Source organism: Notothenia rossii (genome assembly GCF_949606895.1).
Source record: "Notothenia rossii genome assembly, chromosome: 1".
Taxonomy (NCBI): Eukaryota; Metazoa; Chordata; class Actinopteri; order Perciformes; family Nototheniidae; genus Notothenia; species Notothenia rossii.
In genome coordinates this window covers 5,943,583-5,971,405 of record NC_136912.1, presented here as the reverse complement: position 1 = coordinate 5,971,405, position 27,823 = coordinate 5,943,583, and the positions used below count along the sequence as shown (strand labels likewise).

Sequence of the window (27,823 nt, the reverse complement as noted above, 5' to 3'; positions counted from 1 at the left end):
GTTCATAGTATTTCTACTTTTTCTTAAAGAGCAACTTGCAGGTTAGAGACACCAGTGAATAAATGTGTAGGAAAATGATGAATACACTAGATTTTCCCAAAAATATACAGAAATATACACTACAGTGACATCTGGCGTCGTTTTAGTAAGACATTTTCACTTCCGCATAAAAAAGCCTTGGCATGTGACCTCCCGCGTGTGACGTAACATGGGGGAAACAAGGGGGAGAGCGGCCGGTGTAACGTATTAATAAACGTGGATAGAATGCTAGTTTTGACACAGAAGAGGTTTACAATATATATTCGAATACATATGATTATAATTATGAGCCTGCTAGGCGTCCAAGAGACCAGGAGCAGCCAAGGATTAGAAAAAATAACGGCCATCGGAGAGAAATTGAGCTGTGGTGTGAGGAGAACCAGTGGATAACAGAGCAGCTGTCTTGGTGAGTGACCGGCGTTAGCATGTTAGCTAACGTCAGTCACATCACAACATTGTAAAGTTAGCTATCATATATAATATGCAGGCTATTATAGCAGGCTATTACTAACGTAGTATTGATAATATAGTAACGTTACTGGCAGGACTGTTGATACTGATCCATAACAGAAACGAATGCGCAAGTATCAGCCGTATCTCGCGTTACCTAATGCAACTCCACTGCGGTGCTGTGTACCGGAGGGGAGACGCGAGATACGGCTGATACTTGACGATCTGGCGGAGAAAGGTTGTGGAGCCTCCTTTGATATGCCGTTGTAAATGGCTTGATGGAAAGCAGGTGTGTAGTCGGGGAGGGTGCACAGCTGATTGCAGCAGGTGAGTGGAGGTTGAGCCGGGAGCCAGGAGTGACAGCCACCACGCACACACAAATAACACAGACAGGGGGAAACAAACAAACACAAAGGAGACGGCTGGAGCAGTACAGCCACCACAGCGTTACTTAATGTAACTCCACACTACGTCTTACGGTGCCGTGTACCGGAGGGGAGAGAGAGCAGCGAAGGGGGGGAGAGAGAAGTAATACGGTTTCTTGATAAAGTTGTGGAGACGGAGTATGTGCTGCAGGGAGGTGGATGCACAACGCACCAAGGAACGAACGCTAGCTCCGGTCCTTTTCCCGTGAGGGAAACTGTGGACTCGATGCCCTGACACTGACATCATCACATAATCACCATGATTACAAATGGTGAAATGCAATGTAAAATTACCGAAAAAATACCAGCTCACTAAATCACAACCGCTCAAACCAACTACAAACTACTACCGCGGATTGGGCAGAGAACGAGTCCGAGAAAGTTAACTCCCTCATGTGATGTAATATGACGCGTTTGACGTATGACGTTAAAAAAAAGCAGTTTTTAGTAGCAGAGCTCAAAACGGCTCCTTTTCCTCTGAATTCCTGCCCTTATGTCTTGTAAAACATATCAAATCCTGCATTAACATTTTTAATTGTAATTTTCAGGCAAGGTGAAGCATAAATGTAGTAGACTAACTAGTCTGTTTGATGTTGTAACACCTGCTGGTCACCAGCAGAGGTCAATAATATTCACATTTTACTACACGCCTCATTGGGACCTGGAGTTAACTGAGACTAATGCTGGTTGGTAGAGTCTGACACTTTGGGGGTTACCAGTGAAAAGGTTTGATGGTTTTTAAATAAATACACTTTAAAAAGGTCTTTCCTTTAACTTCTTTATTTCATATACAAAACACATAGGCAATACAATGGAGTAATGATAACACAACAGGTAAGTGCTCTTCGATAGAAAAGACACTGAACACTCGAAAGGGTAAAACAGATGGAATAGACATACTCTATACAACTCAATATGAAAACATGAATGTATAATAATGACAATGTGACAAAGGTTTGGTCAAAAGGATTGCAAATATATTTACAAATACTCATTCAGAATTAAAAGACAATTCACAACTTAAAAAATACTTTGACAATTTAAAAAAGAGAAAGCAACCAAGAGCATACCCCTTTACAAGATCTATGACTAAACATGTTTCATAAGGACAAATAATAATAACCTTTCCAAAAACACATAAAATAAGGCTTGTGCTACGCTGAAGGACAAGAGGCTGAGGTTAAGACTCTTTTGAAAGAGCAAGAAAACATGTTACAGTTATTTATAAAGAATACTTAGAAGTAGAGCTAAGAGAAATTAGGAACTGATTACAACTCAACCATCATTTTAGAACCAGAAACAATAACATGTAAAAAAAACGAATGAAGTATAATAATATTTGAAAATATTGATTAAATATGAGGATGTGTTTGTGTGTGTGTGTAGGTTTGTACAGATGTATGTATATGTGTTTAAATATATTTATACACCTTCTTTAGAAAAAGATAATCTCATTTATTTTCCTTTGTTTTCTCTTCATTATTTTATATTTTCCCAACTCCACTAATATTATAACCTTTTGACTATGACATGTATACACAATGAAGGAATGCTGTAAATATGATAGGCATTCAGGATGATGGACATTAGCATGTGCACATTGTGTTTCTGCTGCACTATTTCTGAATGCTCTTAATGTTTTTGATTTTTGTAAAGCACTCTGAATAGCCTTTTGTGGAATGGTGCTATATAAATAAACTGGCTTTGTTGAATACTCTATGCTGATTGGACCATTTTAAACATCCTGAGTTCTGCTCTTTTTTTGCTTTGGTCGCTCTGATCAAGGGACTAAGTGCCGTCAAATCAATCCGCCGATGGAAGTCCGGTCAATTTAACGTCAGCAATGGACAAAAAGTACATGTTTTCCTCTGTCGGAAAACGTTGGTATTAAGCATTAAGGAGTTTTGAAGCCCCATAACGTAAAGTTTGAACATATGTGTCTACACAAATAGATAGGAATTAACTAAAAGATGACTCAACACCCCCATGCTGCTGACTGATAGCTGGCTGACCTTCACACCAGGTCCTCCTGCTCCTCTGGTTCTTCTGACTGCTCTGCAGAGACCATGTTCAGGTCTGAGACGTTAGTATAATCAGGATCAGACTCCAACTGAAGAGTAGAGACAAGAAAAGATGAACGTTCAAGTCATTTGGATACAATTAAACGGTTTCAATAACGGAAAGACTGTTTTATATATTTCTCTTTTGATTCGAATGACAGGAGGATTAGTACATATCGGTCATTGTATATCAAGAAGCAAGGCATATTTACATTCTCCTTGTGAACACAATTATTAACAATTCTGTAATATCACTTTGCTGGAGTTGGATCTCACCTCCACAGTCTCTATGGGTTCATTCGCTTCAGTGGTGGAGCTCACAGCCTTCTTCTTCCTGAATTGTGTTCAATCATAGTCAGATCAATAAGTAAAAGTGTTTCTCTAAGTACCCCAAATGATAAATGTCAATGCGGAAGTTGAATAGTCTCACCTCATCCAGAGACAGATAAGGAGCAGAGGAATCAGCATCAGAACCACCACAGAGAACCTGGTTATGTTCACCAGCATTGGGGATGTATCTAGAAAAGGAGGTAAACAGTTGTCAGATACTTTAACTGTGAGTGGGATCCAGGAACCCCTCAACAAACACACGCCTGTTAGCTATCCTGGCTCCACACTGGTAGAAGGAGTTCCCCATTGCTACCAGAACAGCAGAAAGTCATAGACTGAAAACCAAATCTGTGTCCACTGAACCTAGGACATGACATTCTCTAAACTTCCCATTTCGGTCACTTTTTTTTGTTTCGTGTTTTATTTTAAAAGGTTTTCGCCACTTTGTGTTAAATCTGTTTTTACTTCCTGGCTTTGTTTTTTTCCCGCCTGTGTGTTTGTCCGCCCCATCCTGATTTTTGAACCTGAGACCCTTGTGTTTTTGCCTCCTCTCTCGACTATGTCTTGTCTATGTTATTTCTGTTAGTATTTAAGTCCTGGTCTCCTGTTAGTCTTTGTCAGATACTTGTATGTTTTTATATCCTCAGGGTTGATTGCACTTGGACAAAGTGTGAGCTAAACGTAATAAAATAAAAAGAAAATAAATAACTGTTTCCCTCAATTCAAGTTAAACTCACTGTATGTTGAAGAGATTTGCACATTTGTGTTGATATGTATGGATGTGGAGTTTATCTTGTCCTATTTAATCTCTACTAATTTAAATAACAAATTGGTTATGGCTTTGTGAAGCTGTATTTTAAACTTTGAAGATGTCCTGACAAATGGATGTTTTAAGGTTTGAATCTGGGTCCAAAAGCTGCATTCAAACTGCTAACATCTCCTAAAGCTGCAGCAGATTGTGAATTTGAAGGAGGGAGTGTTGTAGAAATTCAGATCAGTAAACGTTGCCCATCCAGGTACTGGGCACATTTGAGCTTTAAATAAACAATTTCTCTCACATTTTACATCAATGAAGACTTTTTCAGATGTCCTCCTCCCCAGCTCGTTCTCAGCTGAACAGAAATACTCTCCAGAGTCAGAGGACTGGATGGAGCTGAAGAAAAGCTGTGGTCCTTTATTCAGAGATGTTAAGTTTCCATCCTCCTTGTACCAGGTGTAGTTAGCTACTGGGTTAGCATCACTGCTACAGTTCAGAGTCACTGAACTGCCCTCCTCTATCTCAGCAGAGGGTCTCACTGACACAGAGGGGAGCTTTGGAGCATCTGGAAGAGATGTGTAAAGAGAAAATATTTAGAATGTGTTTCTCACTCGATTAGCTCAAAGGGTATCTACATTACTGAACGCTGAATGAACTGTTGCTTTATTTTGGACTTTGAACATGGTTTGACAAAATGCTTGTTGGACGGATTTAACCTTTGTCCAAAAGGTGCACAACATTGAAACTTTACACTTGATTTTTAGTCTATACAGGGCAACGAATGAAGACTGTGATGTTAATCACTATGAACTCAAATGTATTATTGAAGATTATTATAATGTTGTACATCTCTCTGTATGAGAACCTTGTTTTATTTATTTTTAATTATCTTATTGTTTGTTCACCTCCTTAACCTGGTTTTGGGTTGAGGAGCTTGGGCCAACTCTACAAAACTCAGTATGAAAGGTTTTTCTTACAGTGTTCATATTATAATAATTTACCTTAATGGGTTAAATATATTGTGAATATAACTTTAGTGCTGTTTCCATGTTATGCCATAGTGTCTGAGGTATAGAGTTATGAGTAAGTGATGTTAGTGCACTGAGGCAGGACAACATGCACCACGTGTTGAACCTCTAAACTTTAACACATTATTTCTTACACAAAATAAATGAATAAATATTAGAGGGTGTGGAACATAAAAAGAGTCTTCTTTGCTATGGTGAGTGTTTCTCTGTGGAAAGGCTGCTGCAGGGTGTGAATGGAAACTTTAAAGAAAAGCAGAACATTGACGCGTGTAAAACTAAGATAACAAATTACTGACAGAGAGTTTATTTTTAAGTATTCGACTGCTAATTGATTTCAAAAGTCGACAAAAGCATCGATTACTTCCTGTATGCTGCACCTGCTACATCTCTCCTCATTGACAGAAGGAAAGCATCTGGCATCTCTGCAGAAATGTCTTGATATTTATCAAAGCTACAATATCCACTGAACAACATTCATTTAAAGTTATGTTGAGGACTGCAGGACGATAGAGGAAGTTCAACACAGCGATGAATTGGCAATTATTTAAAGCATGTGTTGTTTGTTAATGTAGGTACTGTATGTACAGTCACTATTTCCATCCATGCAGACATAGTTTTAGCATGCTAAATGCTGCTGTATTTCTGAAGTGTTTAAACTATCATACAATATAAATGTAGATCGTACAGTACGTCTCACAGAGAGGAGGAAGACAACAAATCCACTGCAGTTAAACTCATAGCTGCTGCTTTTGTTTTTTCACCTCCTTAAATGATCTTGTGGGCTCTCATCAAGATTAAATTACGCTGCAGGTGCTTGCAAAATATAAGTGTTCTCATCTTGGACCTGCAACCTTGAATGACGGGACTTGAATAATCCCCGAGAAGATCCAGAAAATGGTGAACATTGAAAGGCAGATTAATGGTTATCAAAGTACAAATATCCAAAATCAGTTCAGTAACGGTTTTCAAGGGGACAATATTTACTCAAATTGATGGGTTTGGATGATGGGGGAAACTCGTGTCAGGCTCTTTAATCAAGTCAAAACTATGAATTGAGTGATGGAATTTAAGGATTTAGAGATAGCCTTGTTAATAACAGTAAATATTAGTTAAATATAACAAGATTTAACAGTCGTTTCTCAATGATGTCATCATTAGCAACTCTAAAATGTGATTAGAAGATACTGCCAGTTCACTTTTCATTACCCACTTGTTCCCTGGATCCCATGTAATGTAAAGCAAGCTGAGCTGAAGAAAGTAGTGATGATAAGTAACATCTTCTCTTGAAACAACTAGACAGATATAAGCTTGTTATCTTTAGATAAACTGTCTTACTCACATTTCACGTCAATAAAGGTGTTTGCAGATGTCCTCCCCAGCTCGTTCTCAGCTCTACAGAAATACTGTCCAGAGTCAGAGGACTGGATGGATCTGAAGACAAGCTGTGGTCCTTCACTGAGAAGAGGGACGTCTGCGTTGCTATTCTCCTTGTACCAGGTGTAGTTAGCTGCTGGGTTAGCATCACTGCTACAGGTCAGAGTCACTGAACGGCCCTCCTTTATCTCAGCAGAGGGTCTCACTGACACAGAGGGGAGCTCTGGAGAGTCTGGAGGAGATGTGTGAACAGTAAATATTTAGAATGTGTTTCTCACTATTAGCTCAAAGGGTATCTACATTATTGAACGCTGAATGAACTGTTGCTTTATTTTGGACTTTGAACATGGTTTGACAAAATGCTTGTTGGACGGATTTAACCTTTGTCCAAAAGGTGCACAACATTGAAACTTTACACTTGATTTTTCATTCTCTCTACCCCTTTCCAAACATAACAACCTAATCTCTTCTCATCTTGCACCTGTCCGCCGCAACCTTCGTTCCCTCTCCCCCTCTACCTTTGCCTCATCGGTACTCTCAGCCCTCCCTTCCTCTGATTCGTTCAAACTCCTGCCTCCAAACTCGGCTGCAGAAACTCTCCTCTCTACTCTCTCATCCTCTCTGGACTCTCTCTGTCCTCTCACATCTCGGCCGGCTCGTCAGTCCCCTCCTGCTCCCTGGCTAAATGACGCACTGCGTGCTAAAAGAACCATCCTTTGGGCAGCAGAGCGGAAATGGTGGCAATCCAAACACCATGACGACCTCCTAACCTATCAGGCTCTCCTCTCCTCTTTCTCTGCTTACATCTCTCAGGCAAAAAGCACTTTCTTTCAAGATAAGATCCAATCTTCCTATTCCAATCCCAAAAAACTTTTCTATCTTCTCCACCCTCTTGGACCCCCCCAAAGCCCCTCCCCCCTCCTCCCTTCTGTCAAACGACTTTGTTAACCACTTTGAAAAAAAGGTTGATGATATTCGCTCTTCTTTTTCTGACTCACCTTTACTCACCGCTGGGTCACCTGACCCCCCTTCACCCACACACTGACCTCCTTCTCCCCTCTCTCTCCAAGTGAGGTTCTTACCCTCGTTACCTCTGCCCGTCCTACCACCTGTCCTCTGGACCCTATCCCCTCAAACCTCCTTCAGACTATCGCTCCTGATATTCTACCGTTTCTCACCCATTTCATCAACACTTCTCTAACTTCTGGTCACTTTCCAAACAGTCTCAAGGAGGCAAGAGTAAACCCTCTCCTAAAGAAACCCACTTTCAACCCGTCTGATGTTATAAACTACAGGCCTGTCTCTCTCCTCCCGTTCCTGTCTAAAACACTTAAACGCGCTGTCTTTAAACAACTCTCCTGTTATCTCCATCAGAACAACCTTCTGGATCCGCACCAGTCTGGTTTCAAGGCAGGTCACTCAGCAGAAACTGCTCTCCTTGCTGTCTCTGAGGAACTGCACACGGCTAAAGCAGCCTCCCTCTCCTCTGTCATCATCCTTCTGGACCTGTCTGCTGCATTCGACACGGTGAACCATCAGATCCTCCTTCGCACTCTCCAAGAACTTGGAGTTTCAGGCACTGCACTTTCCCTCCTCACCTCATACCTCAAAGACCGCACCCACAGGGTTACTTGGAGAGGGTCCAAGTCCGACCCTTGTCAATTAACTACAGGGGTCCCTCAGGGCTCTGTTCTTGGTCCCCTCCTCTTCTCCTTGTACACAAACTCGCTCGGATCAGTCATTAGCCCGCATGGTTTTTCATACCACTGCTACACTGACGACACCCAACTAATTCTGTCCTTTCCCCGCTCAGAGACCCAGGTCGTCGCACGCATCTCTGCTTGCCTAGCAGACATCTCTCAGTGGATGAGAAAATGGGCAGATTAATGGTTATCAAAGTACAAATATCCAAAATCAGTTCAGTAACGGTTTTCAAGGGGACAATATTTACTCAAATTGATGGGTTTGGATGATGGGGGAAACTCGTGTCACAGGCTCTTTAATCAAGTCAAAACTATGAATTGAGTGATGGAATTTAAGGATTTAGAGATAGCCTTGTTAATAACAGTAAATATTAGTTAAATATAACAATATTTAACAGTTGTCTCTCAATGATGTCATCATTAGCAACTCTATAAAATGTGATTAGAAGATACTGCCAGTTCACTTTTCATTACCCACTTGTTCCCTGGATCCCATGTAATGTAAAGCAAGCTGAGCTGAAGAAAGTAGTGATGATAAGTAACATCTTCTCTTGAAACAACTAGACAGATATAAGCTTGTTATCTTTAAATAAACTATCTCACTCACATTTCACGTCAATAAAGGTGTTTGCAGATTGCCTCCTCCCCAGCTCGTTCTCAGCTCTACAGAAATACTGTCCAGAGTCAGAGGACTGGATGGATCTGAAGACAAGCTGTGGTCCTTCACTGAGAAGAGGGACGTCTGCGTTGCTATTCTCCTTGTACCAGGTGTAGTTAGCTGCTGGGTTAGCATCACTGCTACAGGTCAGATTCACTGAACTGCCCTCCTCTATCTCATCAGAGGGTCTCACTGACACAGAGGGAGTCCTCGGAGCATCTGGAGGAAATGTGTAAAGAGAAAATATTAAGAATGTGTTTCTCACCAGATTAGCACAAAGGGTATCTACATTATTGAACGCTGAATGAACTGTTGCTTTATTTTGGACTTTGAACATGGTTTGACAAAATGCTTGTTGGACGGATTTAACCTTTGTCCAAAAGATGCACAACATTGAAACTTTACACTTGATTTTTAGTCTATGCAGGGCAACGAATGAAGACTGTGATGTTAATCACTATGAACTCAAATGTATTATTGAAGATTATTATAATGTTGTACATCTCTCTGTATGAGAACCTTGTTTTATTTATTTTTAATTATCTTATTGTTTGTTCACCTCCTTAACCTGTATTTGGGTTGAGGAGCTTGGGGAAACTCTACAAAACTCAGTATGAAAGGTTTTTCTTACATTGTTCATATTATAATAATTTACCTTAATGGGTTAAATATATTGTGAATATAACTTTAGTGCTGTTTCCATGTTATGCCATGGTGTCTGAGGTATAGAGTTATGAGTAAGTGACGTTAGTGCACTGAGGCAGGACAACATGCACCACGTGTTGAACCTCTAAACTTTAACACATTATTTCTTACACAAAATAAATGAATAAATATTAGAGGGTGTGGTGCATAAAAAGAGTCTTCTTTGCTATGGTGAGTGTTTCTCTGTGGAAAGGCTGCTGCAGGGTGTGAATGGAAACTTTAAAGAAAAGCAGAACATTGACGCGTGTAAAACTAAGATAACAAATTACTGACAGAGAGTTTATTTTTAAGTATTCGACTGCTAATTGATTTCAAGTCGACAAAAGCATCGATTACTTCCTGTATGCTGCACCTGCTACATCTCTCCTCATTGACAGAAGGAAAGCATCTGGCATCTCTGCAGAAATGTCTTGATATTTATCAAAGCTACAATATCCACTGAACAACATTCATTTAAAGTTATGTTGAGGACTGCAGGACGATAGAGGAAGTTCAACACAGCGATGAATTGGCAATTATTTAAAGCATGTGTTGTTTGTTAATGTAGGTACTGTATGTACAGTCACTATTTCCATCCACACAGACATAGTTTTAGCATGCTAAATGCTGCTGTATTTCTGAAGTGTTTAAACTATCTTACAATATAAATGTAGATCGTACAGTACGTCTCACAGAGAGGAGGAAGACAACAAATCCACGGCAGTTAAACTCATAGCTGCTGCTTTTGTTTTTTCACCTCCTTAAATGATCTTGTGGGCTCTCATCAAGATTAAATTACGCTGCAGGTGCTTGCAAAATATAAGTGTTCTACTGGCTGTAGTTAAGCTTTCTTTTTCGATATATAACTGCAGCATCTGTAGTCAGATTCAGAAGACTCCTCTGAAATTGTCATTGTATTGTAATGTCAGTGTGTGTGTGTGAGTAAACTCACGAACTGCAGGAGAGGGGAAGCCTACATGTCCTTCCAGAGCACATGAGATCCTGTCTGCGTGGTGAAGCAAGCCTTTATAAGAAGATATCGTTGTTGTGTGGATTTTCTCTCCGTTCTTGAACCAGACGTAGGAAACACCAGCTGGACTGCAGCTGCTGTGACACTTCAGCTCTGCTAAGGTATCAGACTGCTGGACTGTTGCTGTGATCACCTGCACCTGCAGAGCTGGATATGAGAAAAATAAAGAATATTATAAGCAAGGTCTAAAATGAAATTGATGATAAATATGTATAACCATTAACACAACATTCTAAAGTAGCTGAACAAATAAACTCATCCAACATTAATCACACAAACTCAACTTCCAGTATTCTCTAATTGTAATGTGTTGGTGTGTACAGTATACATCAGTGTGTGTTGATCAGTACCTGTGACAGTCAGAGTTGTTCCAGGTAAATCACTCCTCCATTCAAAGCTTGGTGTTTTGAATTTGAAGCGATACTGAGCTGAATCTGAGTCTCTCAGGTCAGAGACCCTCAGAGTGGAGCGTCCTCTCTCTGTCTCAAGGATCTGAACACGACCTGCATACTGGGAGTCTTCACTAAGGTCCTCAGGTTGAGAGGGATTCTGTCCCTGATGACTACGCTCAGGACTGAACCAGAATTTAGATTTAACATCATCTTCAAAGCTGCTGTACGTGCAGGAAATGTCCACTGAGGATCCTTTGGGGGCACAGATGCTTCTTTCACTGTAAGCCACTGTATTGCAGGCTTGACCATAAACACCTAAAAAATGAAATATCTTTGGTTAATTATTATGAAAATGTAATTGCCTTAACTCAGGGCTGAATGTATTGCTGTGGACAGTGTCTCCCTTTTATGTAATAAGGTATGGCATCATGTTGGTGGAAGACTGTAAGTGAACTCACACACTGAAGGAGAGGGGGAATTCTCATATCCTTTAACAGCACAGGCAAAGCTTTCTTCAGGATAGAAATAGTAATTAAATGTTTTTGTTGTTTCTGTCGATTTCAGTCCATTCTTGTACCAGATGTAGGAAGGACGAGAAAGTTGAGGACAACTGCTGAGACACTCCAGGTCTGCCCATATACAGCTTCCTATGCAGTAATGTGTTTCGGTCACCTTCACCTGTAAACCTGGATTTGTGAGGAACAAACATGTTAAACTGAACTGTCATTGTACGTGTAGTAGATGCACTGACATTCACTGCAGTGTTGACCAAATGTTGAGCTAACTTACATAGTTACAAACAAAATCTTACCTGTGACAGACAGAGTGACTGGTCCACTAGCATAAACGTCTTGGTTTGTTTCGATCCTGAACTTGTACTCAGCTGAGTCTCTCTCTCTCAGGTTTCTGATTCTCAGAGTGCAGGTGCTGTTTTCACAGAGATCCTCTACACGACCTGCATACTCTGAGGCTGTGGTCAGATCTACAGGTTCACCATCTTTCTTTTCAACAAACCAGAATGTTTTCTCCACTGTGTTAACACTGCCTTTCCATCTGGATGGGTATGTGAAGCTGCATCTTATCTCCACTGTTGATCCTTTCTCTGCACAGATCTCAGTAGAAGAGAAAGTCACTCCCCAGTCATCCTGACCCTGAACCACTGAAACACAGAGCACATCAGAAACTAGAATCAGACTCGTCAGTAGACAGGCTTTCTTAGCATTATCAAACACATCTTTTTACTATTTTATATTATATCAATTTACGGTAACACTTTATATTAAGGTACACAAATTAACCATCAACTAGTTGTTAATTAGCATGCATATTAGCAGTATATTGGGTCTTTATTAGTCATTATAAAACACTTATTAATGCCTTATTCTACATGACCATATTCCACAAGTAATAAGCCATTAGTTGAGAGTTTTTCCTCAATAACCCTCTAATTAGTGCTTATTTATTGCAAGTAAGGAAGTTGTTGTACATGAGTTTTGGTCTTAATATGCTCTGCTCAATATGGGCCTAATAAGGCAGTAGTACCACAAGAATAATAATTCTCACATAATAACAAATATGATCTATTCTTATGTAACAAGACATGAAACTATAAGTGTTAATTGTGTCTGAATAACTCAAAATTAGGTATGTATATATATATATATATAATATGTTTTGGGGTATTGACAGTTCAGCTACCAATAGCAAGGTGATATTGACCTCTATGTTTCATATTTGCACATTTATATTTTTGTAAAATTTGTACTGAAGGTTAGACAGGAAACCGGGTACAGGAAGTAGGAGAATGTGAACTGAATAGAATGGCAGTAGACCAGTAGACATCCATGACACTGCCACTAATTTTCCCTATGCAGCCTGAAGAGTAAAAGGGTCAAGTCCGTCAGAAAGCAATGACTGTAAGTGTGAGCCTTACACTTACACTGTAAGGATTAGTAACATGTATTGTGTTTATGTGATGACATGTGGAAATGTTTAAACACAATGAGAAAATGTGTTAGCATTTGCACTAGCATTTGCGTTAGCATTCACGCTACCGTTAGCATACACGGTAGCGTCAGCATACATGCTAGTGTAACGGGTCACAACTGTAAGCGACCTGTTATCATTCAATTTACGACAGCGAAGCATCTGGGGTGTTTTCTGGCATTTATTCTGAGGACTGAGAACAAAAACAATATTCTCCTTGAATCCACGCTGCGCATCCTCCGCAGCACTCACTTCAATGTCACTTTAGTATTTATTCATACTAGCTTATTTATAGCAGAGCTGCCAAGTCTCACCCTTTGAGAGTGAGAGTCACGCAATTTAACCTCTTCACACGCCTCACGCCACACTTGCCATTTCACACGCTTTTTCCCCCTCTCACTACTTTATAATAATGTTTTTATTTAATCATATATATTTCCATAACTTGTTGCTTGAGGCTTTCCGTAGTTCGAGTCAGGGACAGGGTGAGCCCGCCCTATTCTGCCCCCGATTGGCTGACCGAGATATGTGATAACCAATCATCAGCCCCCAACGAAAGGCACCACGTATACAAACCAATCAGAGGCAGCTTAGGGCGGGTCATTGCGTCTCTATCCTATGAAGACAACTCTATGAGAACAACACTTATGGCGGATAAATTGAAAAGTAAACGTGAGATGTCTGTCAGCGCCTCAATAATGCCGTGACTGACATTTTCATCTGAAGCGGGAGGTTAAACGGTAGGTGACCACTTCATTTTTACAAACACATTATTTTTACAAATATTTTTATTTTGATGAAGTCAACCTTGGGTCTGACTACTTGAGACTGAACGTTATAAAGGCTGCTGGTGAGCAGTGTGGCAGGTTGCTGCGGTGGGTTTAACAACAAACAACCGTGACTAATAGCAGTGTTAGTTAAATCATCACGTATTTGCGTTTGTGAGCTAATCTGGATACTTGCTATGAGCTAAGGGAATTTAAAGTACTGTACCTGTGCTGTTTGCATTTCTGTCGAATACAATATTCAATCAATCAAACAGTAACATGTAGCTATCTTTTGAGACTGGATCATTCATTCCTTAACTGTATACTTCGATTTCTGTCTGATGTTTGTCCGTTAGTTTGAAAGTCTGAAAGATGTCAGGTAGACTCTTGGCTCTTGTCACATTTTCTTAACATTTTCTTAATAGATTGTAAAGTTTAATGACCACATCTGAAAAACAACCCGTTTCAGCTACATTACCACATTGTGTTATTTTTAGGTTTCCTAAACTTCTCCCATACAACGGACCTGACGAGCGTGACAAACTGAGTGAGGAGTTTCTGGACTACCAGTCCATGGACATTGCCATGCCCGAAGACCCAACCACGTTCGACATTGAGAGCTTTTGGGGGAACATGGCATCAATGAAGAATAAGGTAAGAATTATTCTGCACCCTTTGAAATACCCATTGACGTAATCAACTTAATTCTATACAAAAATACTTGAGAGTAATTAGGCTTCCTATGTACATTTTTCAAAGGTGACCAGTATGAGCAGATTAGGGAGGCTCTCTCGTATTGCCAAGTTGGTGTTGGTACTTCCACATTCAAATGCTGAACGAGTGTTCTCTGTGGTGGGACTGAACAAAACCAAAACCCAAAACAGTTTGGCTCTTGATGGAACTCTATCATCCATCATGACTGTGAAGATGGCAAACCTTGAGCCACAGTGTTTCAAATGGGAGCCCCCTCCCTCTGTCATCAAGGCATCAAAATCTGCCACAAACACCTACAACATGAGACATGTCATGTAAACCAAAACACACAAACAAAAACATGCACTTTTATTTTTGTATAATATATATTATATATATATTATTCTGGTTCTAATTTTGTTACACTTAAAAAAAAAAATGCACTAAAGGAAAAGGCTGCTATTGTTTCTTAAAAGGCTGCTATGTTTTCTTTTATATTGACATTTTATAAATAAATGTATTTTATTTGTCAAACTTTTTCTTGTTACAATTGTTTTCATTTCTACTTGTGCTGGTCAATTATTAAGACTATAAGCATGAGGAGGCCGACAGTGCAGGGAGAGCAGCTGGCATGGGGGTGAAGACATCACAACAGTCTTAATGTTAATTTAAATTCAGATATTCCTCTAAATCGACGTTAAAAAAGGCCACATTTTTTCCTCTGTCTCTCCTGTTGACCATTAACACCCTGTGACAAACGTCAATGGTAGAGCCTTTCACTTTCCTGTTGTACAACTGTGCATGTCTGCACTGCTCCTTTCCAGCATGAGCCTGAGCGACCTCCATTGCTTCCTTCAGGTCAACAGCAAGACAGGCTACATATTTGTCGTAACTCATCACAGCAGAGTCATGGAAGACTGTACTAAAAAGCACATCAACAGGTAGGCGAGGGACACGGCCAAACATGAGGTAGAAAGTCGCATATCCCGTTGTCTCGTGGGCTGTACAGTTGAACATGAATGTTAGGGTCTGTAACCGTCTTGGCCAGTCACTTTTCTCCTCAGGCGGCAATGCACGAATCATACCACCTGGTTGCGGTTGAAACGTTCCACACTCCCATTTCCCATGGGGTGGTAGGGGGTTGTGTGTGACTTTCTGATGCCAGACACTCTGAGAAGCTCACTTATGAGATGACTCTCAAAGTTAGCACCTTGATCACTATGGATCCTCTCAGGAAATCCATACACACAGAAGTACCGATCCCACAGCACTTTCTCGACTTGTTTAGCTGTTTGGTCCCTACAGGGAAATGCCTGAGCCATCTTTGTGAAATGGTCTGTTATTACTAGAACATCGATGGACTTGTTCTTGGAGTCTTCAGCTGACCAAAAGTCTATACAGACTAGTTCCAGCGGCCTTTTAGATGTTATACTCTCCAGAGGGGCTCTCCCATCAGGCTCAGCTGTCTGACTCACTATGCATCTCTTACAATGATGCACATAATCTCTCACGTCTTTGTCCAAACTTGGCCAAAAGAACCTCTGTCGTGTTAAACTAAGAGTTCTGGACTGGGCTTGGTGTCCGGCTCGGTCATGGACCCCTTGCAAAACGATTGTCTTGAGTGAATCAGGAACAACATACTGGAAACGTTTGGATATAAGTCAGCGGGTTATTGTCCGTCCAAACCGTGAACTTGTGGCCCTTTAGCCAATGACTAAACTTGTCACACACGGACCACTTCAGAGCCAGAAACTCCAACCGGTGCGCTGGATAGTTCTTCTGTGACTGAGAGAGTGACTTGCTGGCGAAAGCAATGGGTCTGGCACGTGTATCACCCTCCTGGACTTGAGACAGAACAGCCCCTAATCCATCAAGGGATGCATCAGTTGACAACAAGAATGGACGGGTGAAGTCAGGGTGAGCCAGGACAGCACTGCAGATTAGTGAAGCCTTTAGGTCGCCAAAAGACTGCTCCTGCTCATGAGTCCAATCAGACTCACACAACCTCCTGCACTTTGACGTTAGGCCGTTTACTCTTTCTTTTCACACCTTTCAACAGGTCAAACAGCGGCTTGGCAACAGCAGAGAACCTTGGCACGAAATGCTGATAATAATTGACCATCCCAAGGAATCTTCTGAGACGGTGTCTTGCCATCCAGCTCCATGAGGTCTGCACTCGTCATGTTCGCGATGCTCTCCACCTTAGATGGATCAGTTGAAACACCATTTTCACCACGATATGGCCGAGAAACTTCACTGTTCTCCGCAGGAAGAAGCACTTCTTGGGGGATAGCTTCAAGTTGTGACTGCGTACGTTACTCAGCCGCCGGCGGCACGTCATGACGGCCCGGACTGGCCATCAGGAGGACCGGGAGGTTTCCCGATGGCCTGGCCTGTTAAGTGGTCTGCTGGCCTGAGGATTTTTTTAAATACGTAGCCTATGTATTGTGAACGCAACGCTGCGCAAATGTGGGTCTGACTATCTGGCTATCTACATGATGTGGCCTGCCGACATGGCCACTTTCATACAGATCATACTAATGCCCTCCATTGGTCTCTGTGTGTCATTCAAGCTCGGGAGGGTGTGTGTTAGTGTGTATGTGTGGCGCGAGCGAGCGAGAAAGCGCGCGCACCGGTTACGTGTATTGTTGTTAGCATCTGGTGCTAGCTAGCTGCGCTAACGGACATAAGGAGCTCAGCTGTTTCAACAACAAGGTGGGGGCAGAGTCCTGTGCAGGGCTTCCAATATTTGAGTTCAGCTTGGAGTGAGATTTTTTTTCGGGGGAACCAAAAAAAGAAACGTTCATGTGTTCAGTGTTACAAACTAGGGTTTCCCATTAATGTACCGGGGCTACAGTGGAAGACTCTTACAATGAAGGCTCGATAATCAGCTCACAGCATATAAAATGTCATATAGGTGTAAGCAGAGGTAAAGTGCTATTTTACAAGTGGGGGGGGTCCTCACTTTCTCTTGGGGGGTCCGGGGCATGCTCCCCCGGGAAGATATTTTTTATATTGAAGTTAAATGCATCAATCTGGTGCACTTTGAGAGCAAAAGGAATGTAAGGATACATCTCTCAACACCCATATGAAACAGAACTGTACACAGATTTTCTTTTTCTTTATGGATATTTTACAAAACACTCACCTTTTAAACTGTATTCTTGTTTTACTGCCATATAGTATTTCATAACTGTTTTTCATTTATTCTCATAAATGGTGACCAAAACGTTTGAGACCCACTGAGATAACTAGACTAAAGTTAACTATCTAAATCAGGGATGGGCAACTGGCGGCCCGCGGGCCGCATGTGGCCACCGCCCTCACTTTGTGCGGCCCGCGAGTCAATTTACAAAAATATATTGGTTTCACAGTTGTAAACAAGCAAATCATTTGAACCAGACCCCACTTGTAATTAATAATATTCACCGCTAGAGGGCGCTCCCCCCAAATTAATGAGGCCTGCAGCCAAGTGTATATTGTCTTCTGTTTACCTCGCGGCTTTCCTCCGTTAGTGGGAAAAGAAACAGGAGCGCCCAAAAAAGAAAACTGAACCTAGAAAACCGTCTCTTTCAGCCAAAATGGAAAATAGATTATCTGTTTACAGAATTCAAAGGCAAACCTATGTGTTTGGTGTGTCTTGAAACTAAATCGGCAATGAAGGACTACAATTTAAGTCGCCACTACAACAGCACCCATAAAGACAAATATGAAAAGCACACAGGAGCTGCCAGAGTCGCCATCGTTGCTGACCTAAAAGGGAAAATATGCCAGCAGCAGACCTTTTTTACCAGAGCCACGACTACACAGCAATCGTCTCTCACGGCGTCTTATGCCGTTTCCCTTGAGCTTGCTAAAGCTAAGAAGCCCCTGTCTGACGGCGAAATGGTGAAGAGTTGTGCAGTCCAGATGGCTAAAGCATTTGGAGATGACAACATGGCTAAAAACTTTGAAACCGTCTCTTTGTCTCGTAGGACAGTGACACAAAGAATATTTGATATACAAAATCATGTCGAACAAAAGGTAAAACAAGTCATGCATGACTGTGCATACTTTTCCTTAGCGTTGGATGAGAGCACTGATGTGACTGATGTGAGCCAGCTTCTCATCTACACACGGGCCATTAACAGTTCATTTGAAGTGCACGAGGAGTTATTGAAACTGGCTTCTTTGCATGGCACTACCAAAGGACAAGATATTTTCGCCGCTGTTGAAAATGTTGTAAGTGCGCACGGAGGATTTCACAAGCTCTCAGCTGTTGTTACCGATGGTGCGCCAGCAATGCAAGGAAAGCGCACTGGATTCGCCGGCCTCCTCCGCCAGAGTGGCGTTGACTGTCCAAGACTGCACTGCATCATACATCAGGTGGGTAACATTATTGTTAGCTATTCTAATGGTTTTGAATGTGGGCATTCTTTGTAAAAAAAAAAATCAGGCTAAATCAAATTTCGTTTTGATATTGCAGGAGGCTCTTTGTGCCAAATCAATGAACTTTAGCCATGTCATGGATTTAGTTACAAAGACTACTAATCTCATTCGAGGAGGGAACCGGTCTCTCAATCACAGGAAGTGTATAGCCTTTTTGGATGAAGTGAACGCCGCGTACGGTGATTTACAGATGCACACAGAGATAAGGTGGATGAGCCGTGGAAAATGTTTGGAGAGGTTTTTCGCGCTACGCGCAGAAATCCCTGTGTTCTTGGAGGACACCATCCAATGTGATACAAGTGCGTACTGCGCAAAACTCAGGAATACAGATTTTCTTCTCGACATGGCTTTCCTTGCGGACATTACCTCGCATCTTAATCACCTGAATATGCGGTTACAGGGAAGATGCCAAACCGTGTCGGATCTATATGCGCACATGAACGCATTTGTTACTAAACTGACTCTGTTTAAAGACGGATTTTCAGCCGACCGTCCTAATCTGGCGCACTTCCCGTCATGTGAAGAGATGCGCAAAGATGCCCCCGAATGTGAGAAAACATTACCCAAGTACAGAGCCGACATAGAAACACTGCAGCAGCAGTTTAAGAAGCACTTTCAAGATTTCCACACCATGCAGCCACGCATCGAGTTATTCACAAACCCCCTCTCGGCTGCAATCATCGAGCAGCCCCCTGAGTTGCAGCTTGAAATGTGCGAACTACAGTCAGACCCCTTTCTAGCAAAGCGCCAGGAGAGGGGAATTTCCTTTTGGAGACTGCTACCCGAGTCCCGCTTTCCACTCCTCAGGGATTTTTGCGCTCTCAATGGCCAGCATGTTTGGCAGCACTTACATCTGCGAGAGCAACTTCTCTATGATGAAGCACATCAAGTCAAGGGAGAGAAACAGACTGACAGATGAGACACTGTTCCATCTCATGCAAATCGGATGTACAAATGTTGATATTGACATTCAGTCTATTGTGCAGCAGCAGGAGAGGCCACAAGTATCTCATTAAGATGTATAGCTTACTGATCCAGCTGTGGGTGAAGTTCAGAAAAATGCATATGTTCTTGGTTTTATGTATGGAATGTGAGGGAAGCATAGAAACACAATACAAAGATGAATATTCGTTGTTAAACTCAGTGTTGGTGTTTGGTACAATAAACATTTATTGCCTATATATATTTAGTTATTTTCATTAAATTAGTAGCTAAAGTTGGCTATTTAAATGTCGTGGATATAGTATCCTGCCGATGGAAGTGAATGGTCACGAAGTGGCCCTCTGGTAGTGAGGACATTTTTTTTTGGCCCTCACTATCCTCAAAGTTGCCCATCCCTGATCTAAATAGAGTCCCTTACCTCACTGAGCTGTAATTATCTCAGTCTGACAGGGCAGAGCTCTCCCTTTCCTTGTTTTAAAAACAGCTTCTAATATCCGTTAGCGCAGCTAGCTAACCAGATGCTAACAACAACAATGCAAATAGTGAGTTTGGTAGAAATATACTGTATAATAGTAACGTTATTTAAGAAAATGCCTTAAATATTCCCCACAATTATTCAAAAGCATATTCTTCCAAACTCCTTGCTGTAGTATGACACAGGAGACTATTGATGTGTGGTGAGTTTGGTAGTAATAATAAGCTGTATAATAGTGATTTAATATTATTGTATTCTCTTTCTTCTGAGTTGCACTTTGCAGACGGTCCCTGAGCACTCGTTTCTACTCCGGCTGCGGATAGAGACCAATGTAATGTGTCCAGCTTGGAGGACGGCGCGTATTGGCTTTTTTTCAACCTTACCACGGTACTTAGGAGACGTCATTTGTGTCAGAATAACGTTTTGTTCATGAGTTATTGATCCGTGAAATCAGAATCTCCAAATATCGTTCCAACTTTACTGAACTAAGCCAGAAGACTTGTCTCATTTCGTAGACCGCTCGGTTTGTTGTTCCTTCACCTTATTTTTATATTTATGTACATTTATTTTGGACGAAAACTTAGCGTGAGGAAAGGCAAGTGTGGCGTGAGTGCGTGAGATATGGGTTAATTGCGTGACTCTCACGCTCAATGCGTGAGTGTTGGCAGCCCTGTATGCTGTCAGACTGAGAGGCTGATAACTACAGCTCAGTAAATGACTCTCTGAGTGTTTAGATAGTTAACTTAGTCTAAGTTATCTTAGTGGGTCTCAAACGGTTCCGTCACCATTTATGTAAACACATATTTCCATTTGAGGGGGTAGTGATTAGTAAAATATGCATGAATAATACAAATAAAATGTTAACTATGTGAAAAAAGGTAAGAGAAACTTGTTGAGAGCTAAAACTAGTCTTTGCTGCTGCCTCAAAGAGGAGCAGGGGGGAGAGGGGGGAGACAGGAGAGGCTGATTCAGGAGCACAGACACACTCACAACTATAAATGAACCAAAAACAAATAAATAAACAAGTTTCAATGTTTTTTCATATTGGATATGGTATGTTATTGGTTATGGCCATGTACTTATGATTTTATGATTATTTAAATGTATACAGTTCTGTTTCATATGTGTTTAGTCTCTCTTTATTTCCCCCTCAAAGTGCACCAGATTGAAGCATTTAAGTCCATCCTTTAAAAAATGTTTTACCGGGAGACCCCCCTATAGGATTCTGAGGTCCACCCCCACTTAAAATATGTTCACATGGACAGGTTCCTAAATAGATTTGCACATTTTTTAAAAATAGTAACCCATGTCCATATGTTTATTTTTGGGTAGTAGATTTAAACTAGCAACGCTGTAAATATTGACAAATAAATCCAGCAAAATGGCTCATAAAACTGGTACTGGCCTGGCTGGGTGTATAATTCCCGGCCTGACTTATTGTCCCAGTCCGGCCCTGATTGACGCATGACAACAAATATGTCCAGCGTACCTATGACGCGCTGCAGCGATAGACTAGAGCAGAAAAGACATCACATAACGTTAGCATTTCGAAAATGTTAGCGTGGCTTAATAATAGTGCGAAAAGACTGCGGTTGTCGCCGGACAAGGATTCCCTCTCTCCTTTCCTGCTGAAAGATGGTGAGTGTACTCAGGGATGAGGAGTCATTTAACCAGCCGCCAGTAGGAGTCAGGCTTTGCTTTCTTTTATATCCATAAAGAAAAATTGTATTGCTCTCAAAGTGCACCAGATTGATGCATCTAACTTCAATATTTAAAAAAAAATCTTCCCGGTGGAGTATGTCCCCGGAACCCCCTAGAGCAGGGATTTTCAAAGTTTGGGTAGGTGAGCCTCCCCTCAGAGAACATAAGAACAGCCGCGCCCCCCCTCCCAATTATTATTGCTGTTATTATTATTATTATTATTATTATTATTATTATTATTATTATTATGGTTGTTGTTGCTATAATGCAGGGGTATTCAATTGCATTTCAAAGAGGTCCAGTAGAGAAAATGTAATTAAATGCTCTGTTTTCGCTGTCTACCTTCCGCCATTTGAAATTACTCCGACTGTTTCTCTCCTCTTGTCTCGTCTCTGTGTTTGAATCTATCGTGCTGACTGCACCGATTTGATTGGCTGAGTAGCGTCACCTCCTTAAAACATTAAACAATAACTTTTTTAAACCTTTTTATTTTTATGTTTTAAACATATTGTATAAAACTCCCCCACTACTTGGACTATTCCTTGCACCCCTCTAGAATAAGCCCGAATGGTCTCAACCATATTGCATCAGTAACGTGCACTTGTTATTATAACAAGATCGCAAGGACACTGATAGCGATCGGAAAATTGAGTGTTGTTCAGTTTGTGTGTTGTGTAACATGTGGACGTGCATGAAAATATACCACACACCCAATTACAATTGCATGTTCAATTCACTACCCTGGAAGTTAATACAGTTGTTAAACTTGGAACAGCCTGTGGACAGCCGTTCTTCCTTGCATGTCAGTCGCCGACACCTTCTTACAGAGGACAGGCACATTTAGCTGCAGCACGACCCGTATATTTCCGCACGCCGTGTTCTCAAGACATATTTTTTTTAACATTTTCAACATGGTGGATAAATCCTATGCTCCCGGCAACACACAGCACGTCAACTTTGCCTCCTTATTACACTCACCCCTACTTTAGTGGGAACAATGAGTCTGCATCTTTGATGCACACAGGAATAAACGCAGATCATCCTCTGGCTGCAGCCTTCACCGGTACTTGCTTTTGATCAAAGTCAATGCGGAAAACCTGCACTCACACAGGTAGGTGGAGGGGAAGGGAATGAGCACTTTTACAGCCTTTTTGGCGAGGTGGGGGAACTCGGTCTCCACAGACAGCCACAAGTGGGCAAGTGTCACTTTACTCGTCTTTTTCTCGTTCTTTTGTGTCTCACGCTGCGCCTCCCCTGAAGCTCTCTGGCGCCCCCCAGGGGAGGCGCGCCTCACACTTTGAAAACCACTGCCCTAGAGGGTGTCAGGTCCACTCCCCACTTATAAAAACAGCACTTTACCACTGCACCCCCTCTAATCTCAGATGCACCCTGAGTCATTGTGTTAAAGTACAGTGAGCCTTTCTAAAATATACAGTAAAGAGACAAACCCACCAGCATTATAGGATACACTATGACTTTGAGCCAAATACTTGTTTTTGGGCTGTATAAATAAATTGACTTGAAACAGTTGCTGATTTAGATTACTGGCACCTTTTTTATTCCAATTCAAGCACTGACTGAGACAGTACAACACAGAGAGAGAACAGTACACCTATTGTGTCAGAACATACAAGCAGGTCACACAGTATGATCACAAATACATCAACTCTGTTAAAAATCTAAAAGTACAGGCTGCATTATGTGTTCTCAGCCTTGGAGAAACTTGACATGTTTTGGTATGTGTCTGAACCTCTCTTTCGTGGTTCATTAATAAAACAGATATTTCAACGTGTGCCTACTTTGTTCATGTACTGTTGAGGTTAATTTCAGTAGTTGTGTGCTATAATGTATTTACTTAGTGTGAAGAGGAGGCAACTTTAGAATAGGGAACATGTTCAGGTCAATTAGAGTCAAACTAATAGCTTATTGGTTATGAACAAGACTTCACTTTAGAATAGGGAACATGTTCTTAGATATAAATACCTAATTTTGAGTTGTTTAGACTTAATTAACACTTGAAGTTTCATGTCTTGTTCCATAAGAATAGATCATATTTGTTAAGTGTTATTATGGGAGAATTACTATTCTTGTGGTACTACTGCCTTATTAGGCCCATATTGGGCAGCGCATATTAAGACCAAAACTCATGTACAATAAGTTCCTTACTTCTAACAAATAAGCACTAATTAGAGGGTTATTGAGGAAAAACTCTCAACTAATGGCTTATTACTTAGTAGAATATGGTGATGTAGAATAAGGCATTAATAAGTGTTTTATTATGACTACTAAAGAGCCAATATACTGCTAATATGCATGTTAGCATGTTAATATGCAATTAGTTGATGGTTAATTTGTGTACCTTAATATAAAGTGTTACCCAATTTACATACAGAGGAATGTTCTGATGTTTGTTTCAAACTGGGTTTATACTTTTAAAAAGTTTTAATGTTGTTTCCAGTGAACAGAGGCAGGAAAACATATATAATGTTGACGTAGGACATCGTGCTGCAGTGTATTTAACCTTTATCGCAGTATTTACCTGATAAATACTAAGATTTATACTTAGATTTCAAACCTTAGAAAAAGATGAGAATAAAATATCAGAGGGTGTGGATCATAACAATGAGTCTTCTTTCTGGCTTGCTTTTCTCTCAGTGATCAGGCTGCTGCAGGGCGTGAATGGAAACTTCTAAGAAAAGCAGAACATTGAGGCGTGTGATATTAAGATAACAAATGACTGACAGAGAGTTTATTTCTAATTATTGGACTGCTAATTGCTTACAAAGGTTAACACAAACGTTGCATGTTGCACCTAGGTCTCCTCATCGTCAGGTAAAAGAAAGAATCTGACTTCTCTGCAGAAATTAGATATTTATCAAAGCAACAATATCCACTAAACCACATGAGCATTTATATAAAGTCATGTTTCTAAATGACTCTTAACATAAATCCAATGTTCAGTCTTGTTTTGTCAGATAAATACTGCTATGTCCCCATCTTCATGCTGCAGTAACTTTGTCTATCCTTATTTTGGTAATGTCTGAAGTGTAGAGCTTTGAGAGGCTTTTAATTGAAGAAAGCTGCATAGTTCCTTGTGTTGATAGTGAGTAACTTGTTACTGTGATCGCCCCGGCGCCTTTTTTGCATGTCATACCCAGAACTCTCTTCCTGTTTCCAGTAAGTCTTTACACTTTTCACCGTCCAACGGAGGCCAAAAATGAATAAAATGCAAAAGCTACGATCAGGTACATGCATGCAAACTGACGTTCATGCATTCACGGACACACACCTTCACACTCACTTGACCTGCAGGGCTAAAACTGGCCAGCATAAAAGAGAGAAAGAGCGTTCAGTTGCAGGGCGCAGCTGAAAAACAGAGTTTTTGGCCATAAAAGCAAACAGTACTCTAAAAGAAGCGTAAACTTTAGTGAGGTGATTATTATTGTGTTTTCATTTCTACAAGCAGCCCCTAATTCCTTTGACTCATTGTTCATTTCAAGATTATTCATTAGTGAAGCTTTTTATCCACGTTGCAACTCCCACCATAAGTTATCTCTTAAAACACTAAAGACATGACACAAGCTCATGATATGTTTCTGATTTATTACATGATCAAATAGTTCTAAATGTGTTCTAATGCGGAGAACGACTCGCTAAAGTTAAGTGTTGAGGACTGCAGGACGACAGAGGAAGTTCAACAGGGCGATGAATTCTAATATGCAATTATTCAAAGCATGTTTTGTTTACTAATGCAATTATTATGTACAGTCATCATTTCTACCCACACAGACAAACACTCAGTTTACACTCAGTTTGTCTGAGGTGTGTTAACTGACTTATATCAATGTAGATGTACTGTACCTTGCACAGAGAGAAGGAAGACCACCAAAACACCCGCTGCTGCATTTAACCTCATAGCTGCTCCTCAGGTCTCTGTTAGATTTGCAGGTAGATCACACATGAGAGATACTCTATCAGTATATCACCAGAAACATTTCTACAGGAGGATGTGTTCTTTGAAGACAGTGTGTTCCTTCTGCGGCTGCTGTTTAAAGCCAGCCTGGTTTCCTTCCTCTTTACATTATTAATATACATGAGCACATGAATTACTGGGCGGATCTCATCCACCCCTGGGGCTTTGCCACTGTGAAGTTGTTTGACGACCTCAGTGACCTCCCCCGGGAGATTGGTGTCGATCCCCCGTCATACTCCAGCTCTGCCTCTAACATAGAGGGCGGAGTTGTCGGGTTCATGAGTTCCCCAAAGTGCTCCTTCCAACGCCCTAACACTCCATCAGTTGAGGTCAACAACGTCCCATCCTTACTGTACACAGCTTGGATGGTTCCCTGCTTCCCCCTCCTGAGGTGTCGGACAGTTTTCCAGAACAACTTTGGTGCCACCCGAAAGTCCTTTTCCATGTCTTCTCCGAACTTCTCCCACACCCGCTGCTTTGCCACGGCCACGGCTGAGGCTGCTGCCCTTCGGGCCTGTCGGTACCTTGCAACTGCCTCGGGAGTCCCCCGGGATAACAAATTCCTGAAGGCCTCCTTCTTCAGTCGGACGGCTTCCCTGACCACCGGTGTCCACCAGGAGGTTCGAGGGTTACCGCCCCTTGAGGCACCTAGGACCTTGAGACCACAGCTCCCCGCCGCGGATTCGGTAATAGAGGCTTTGAACACCGACCACTCTGGTTCAATGTCCCCAACCTCCACAGGAATGCCCGAAAAGCTCCACCGGAGGTGTGAGTTGAAGGCCTCCTGAACTTGGGCCTCCTCCAGACGTTCCCAGTTCACCAGAACTACACGTTTGGGCTTACCAGGTCTATCCAGAGGCTTCCCCCGCCACTCAACCAAACTCACCACCAGATGGTGATCAGTTGACAACTCCGCCCCTCTCTTTACCCGAGTGTCCAAAACATACGGCCCTTCTGCCTAGGGTGCTCTGGTACCACGCACACTTATGAGCATCCTTATGTTCGAACATGGTGTTTGTTATGGCCAATCCATGACTAGCACAGAAGTCCATTAACAAACCACCACTCCGGTTCAGATCAGGGGGGCCGTTCCTCCCAATCACTCCCCTCCAAGTGTCTCCATCATTGCCCACATGTGCGTTGAAGTCTCCCAGCCAGATTAAAGAGTCCCCTTCAGGAGCCCCATACAGGACTCTTGCCAGGGTCTCCAAGAAGGCCGTATACTCTGAACTGCTGTTGGGTGCATAAGCACACACAACAGTCAGAGTTTTCCCCCCCATAACCCGCAGGCGTAGGGAGGCAACCCTCTCGTCCACTGGGATAGACTCCAACAACGAAGCACCCAACCGAGGACTTGTGAGTATCCCCACACCCGCCCGGCGCCTCACACCTTGAGCAACTCCGGAGAAGAATAGAGTCCAACCCCTATCCAGAAGTAAGGTTCCAGAGCCAACGCTGTGCGTAGAGGTGAGCCCAACCAGATCCAACTAGTAACGCTCCACCTCCCGCACAAGCTCCGACTCCTTCCCCCCCAGAGAGGTGACGTTCCACGTCCCGAAAGCCTCCTTCTGTCGCCTGGGTCTGGTCCGTCAAGACCCTCTGCCTTCACTGCCACCTTTCTGGCAGCGCACCCGACCCCATCGCTGTTTCCCGTAAGTGGTGGGCCCGCGAGACGGAGAAGCGGAGGTGTTGCCCACGTTGCCTTTTCGGGCTGTGCCCGGCCGGGCTCCGTGGCAAGCCCGGCCACCAGACGCTCGTCGACGAGTCCTCCTTCTGGGCCTGGCTCCAGAAGGGGACCCCGGGCTTCCTCCGGGCCGGGTATCCTCACTTCTGTGTTTTTCTTTCATGAGGTCTTGTGAACCAATCTTAGTCTGGCCCCTTGCCTGAGACCAATTTGCCATGGGAGACCCTACCAGGAACACAAGGTT

General features: G+C 42.0%; 1 protein-coding gene and 1 long non-coding RNA gene across 2 annotated transcripts; one reads left to right on the top strand and one right to left on the bottom strand.

Moving 5' to 3' along the window:
• Positions 1-6,333: 6,333 nt before the first annotated feature.
• Positions 6,334-26,352, bottom strand: LOC307035052 (uncharacterized protein). The gene is made up of 7 exons (XM_079674017.1): positions 25,784-26,352; positions 11,742-12,089; positions 11,389-11,616; positions 10,889-11,245; positions 10,461-10,685; positions 8,774-9,043; positions 6,334-6,695 (listed from the first exon to the last, which is right to left on the bottom strand). Exons 1-7 carry the CDS (start codon positions 25,836-25,838, stop codon positions 6,421-6,423), a joined length of 1,758 nt encoding a protein of 585 aa, XP_079530143.1. The 5' UTR covers positions 25,839-26,352; the 3' UTR covers positions 6,334-6,420.
• LOC307035478 lies at positions 12,881-14,860 on the top strand. Its single transcript, XR_013807116.1, has 3 exons — positions 12,881-13,656; positions 14,181-14,337; positions 14,443-14,860. It is a non-coding gene; the product is annotated as an uncharacterized lncRNA (long non-coding RNA).
• Positions 26,353-27,823: the final 1,471 nt, after the last annotated feature.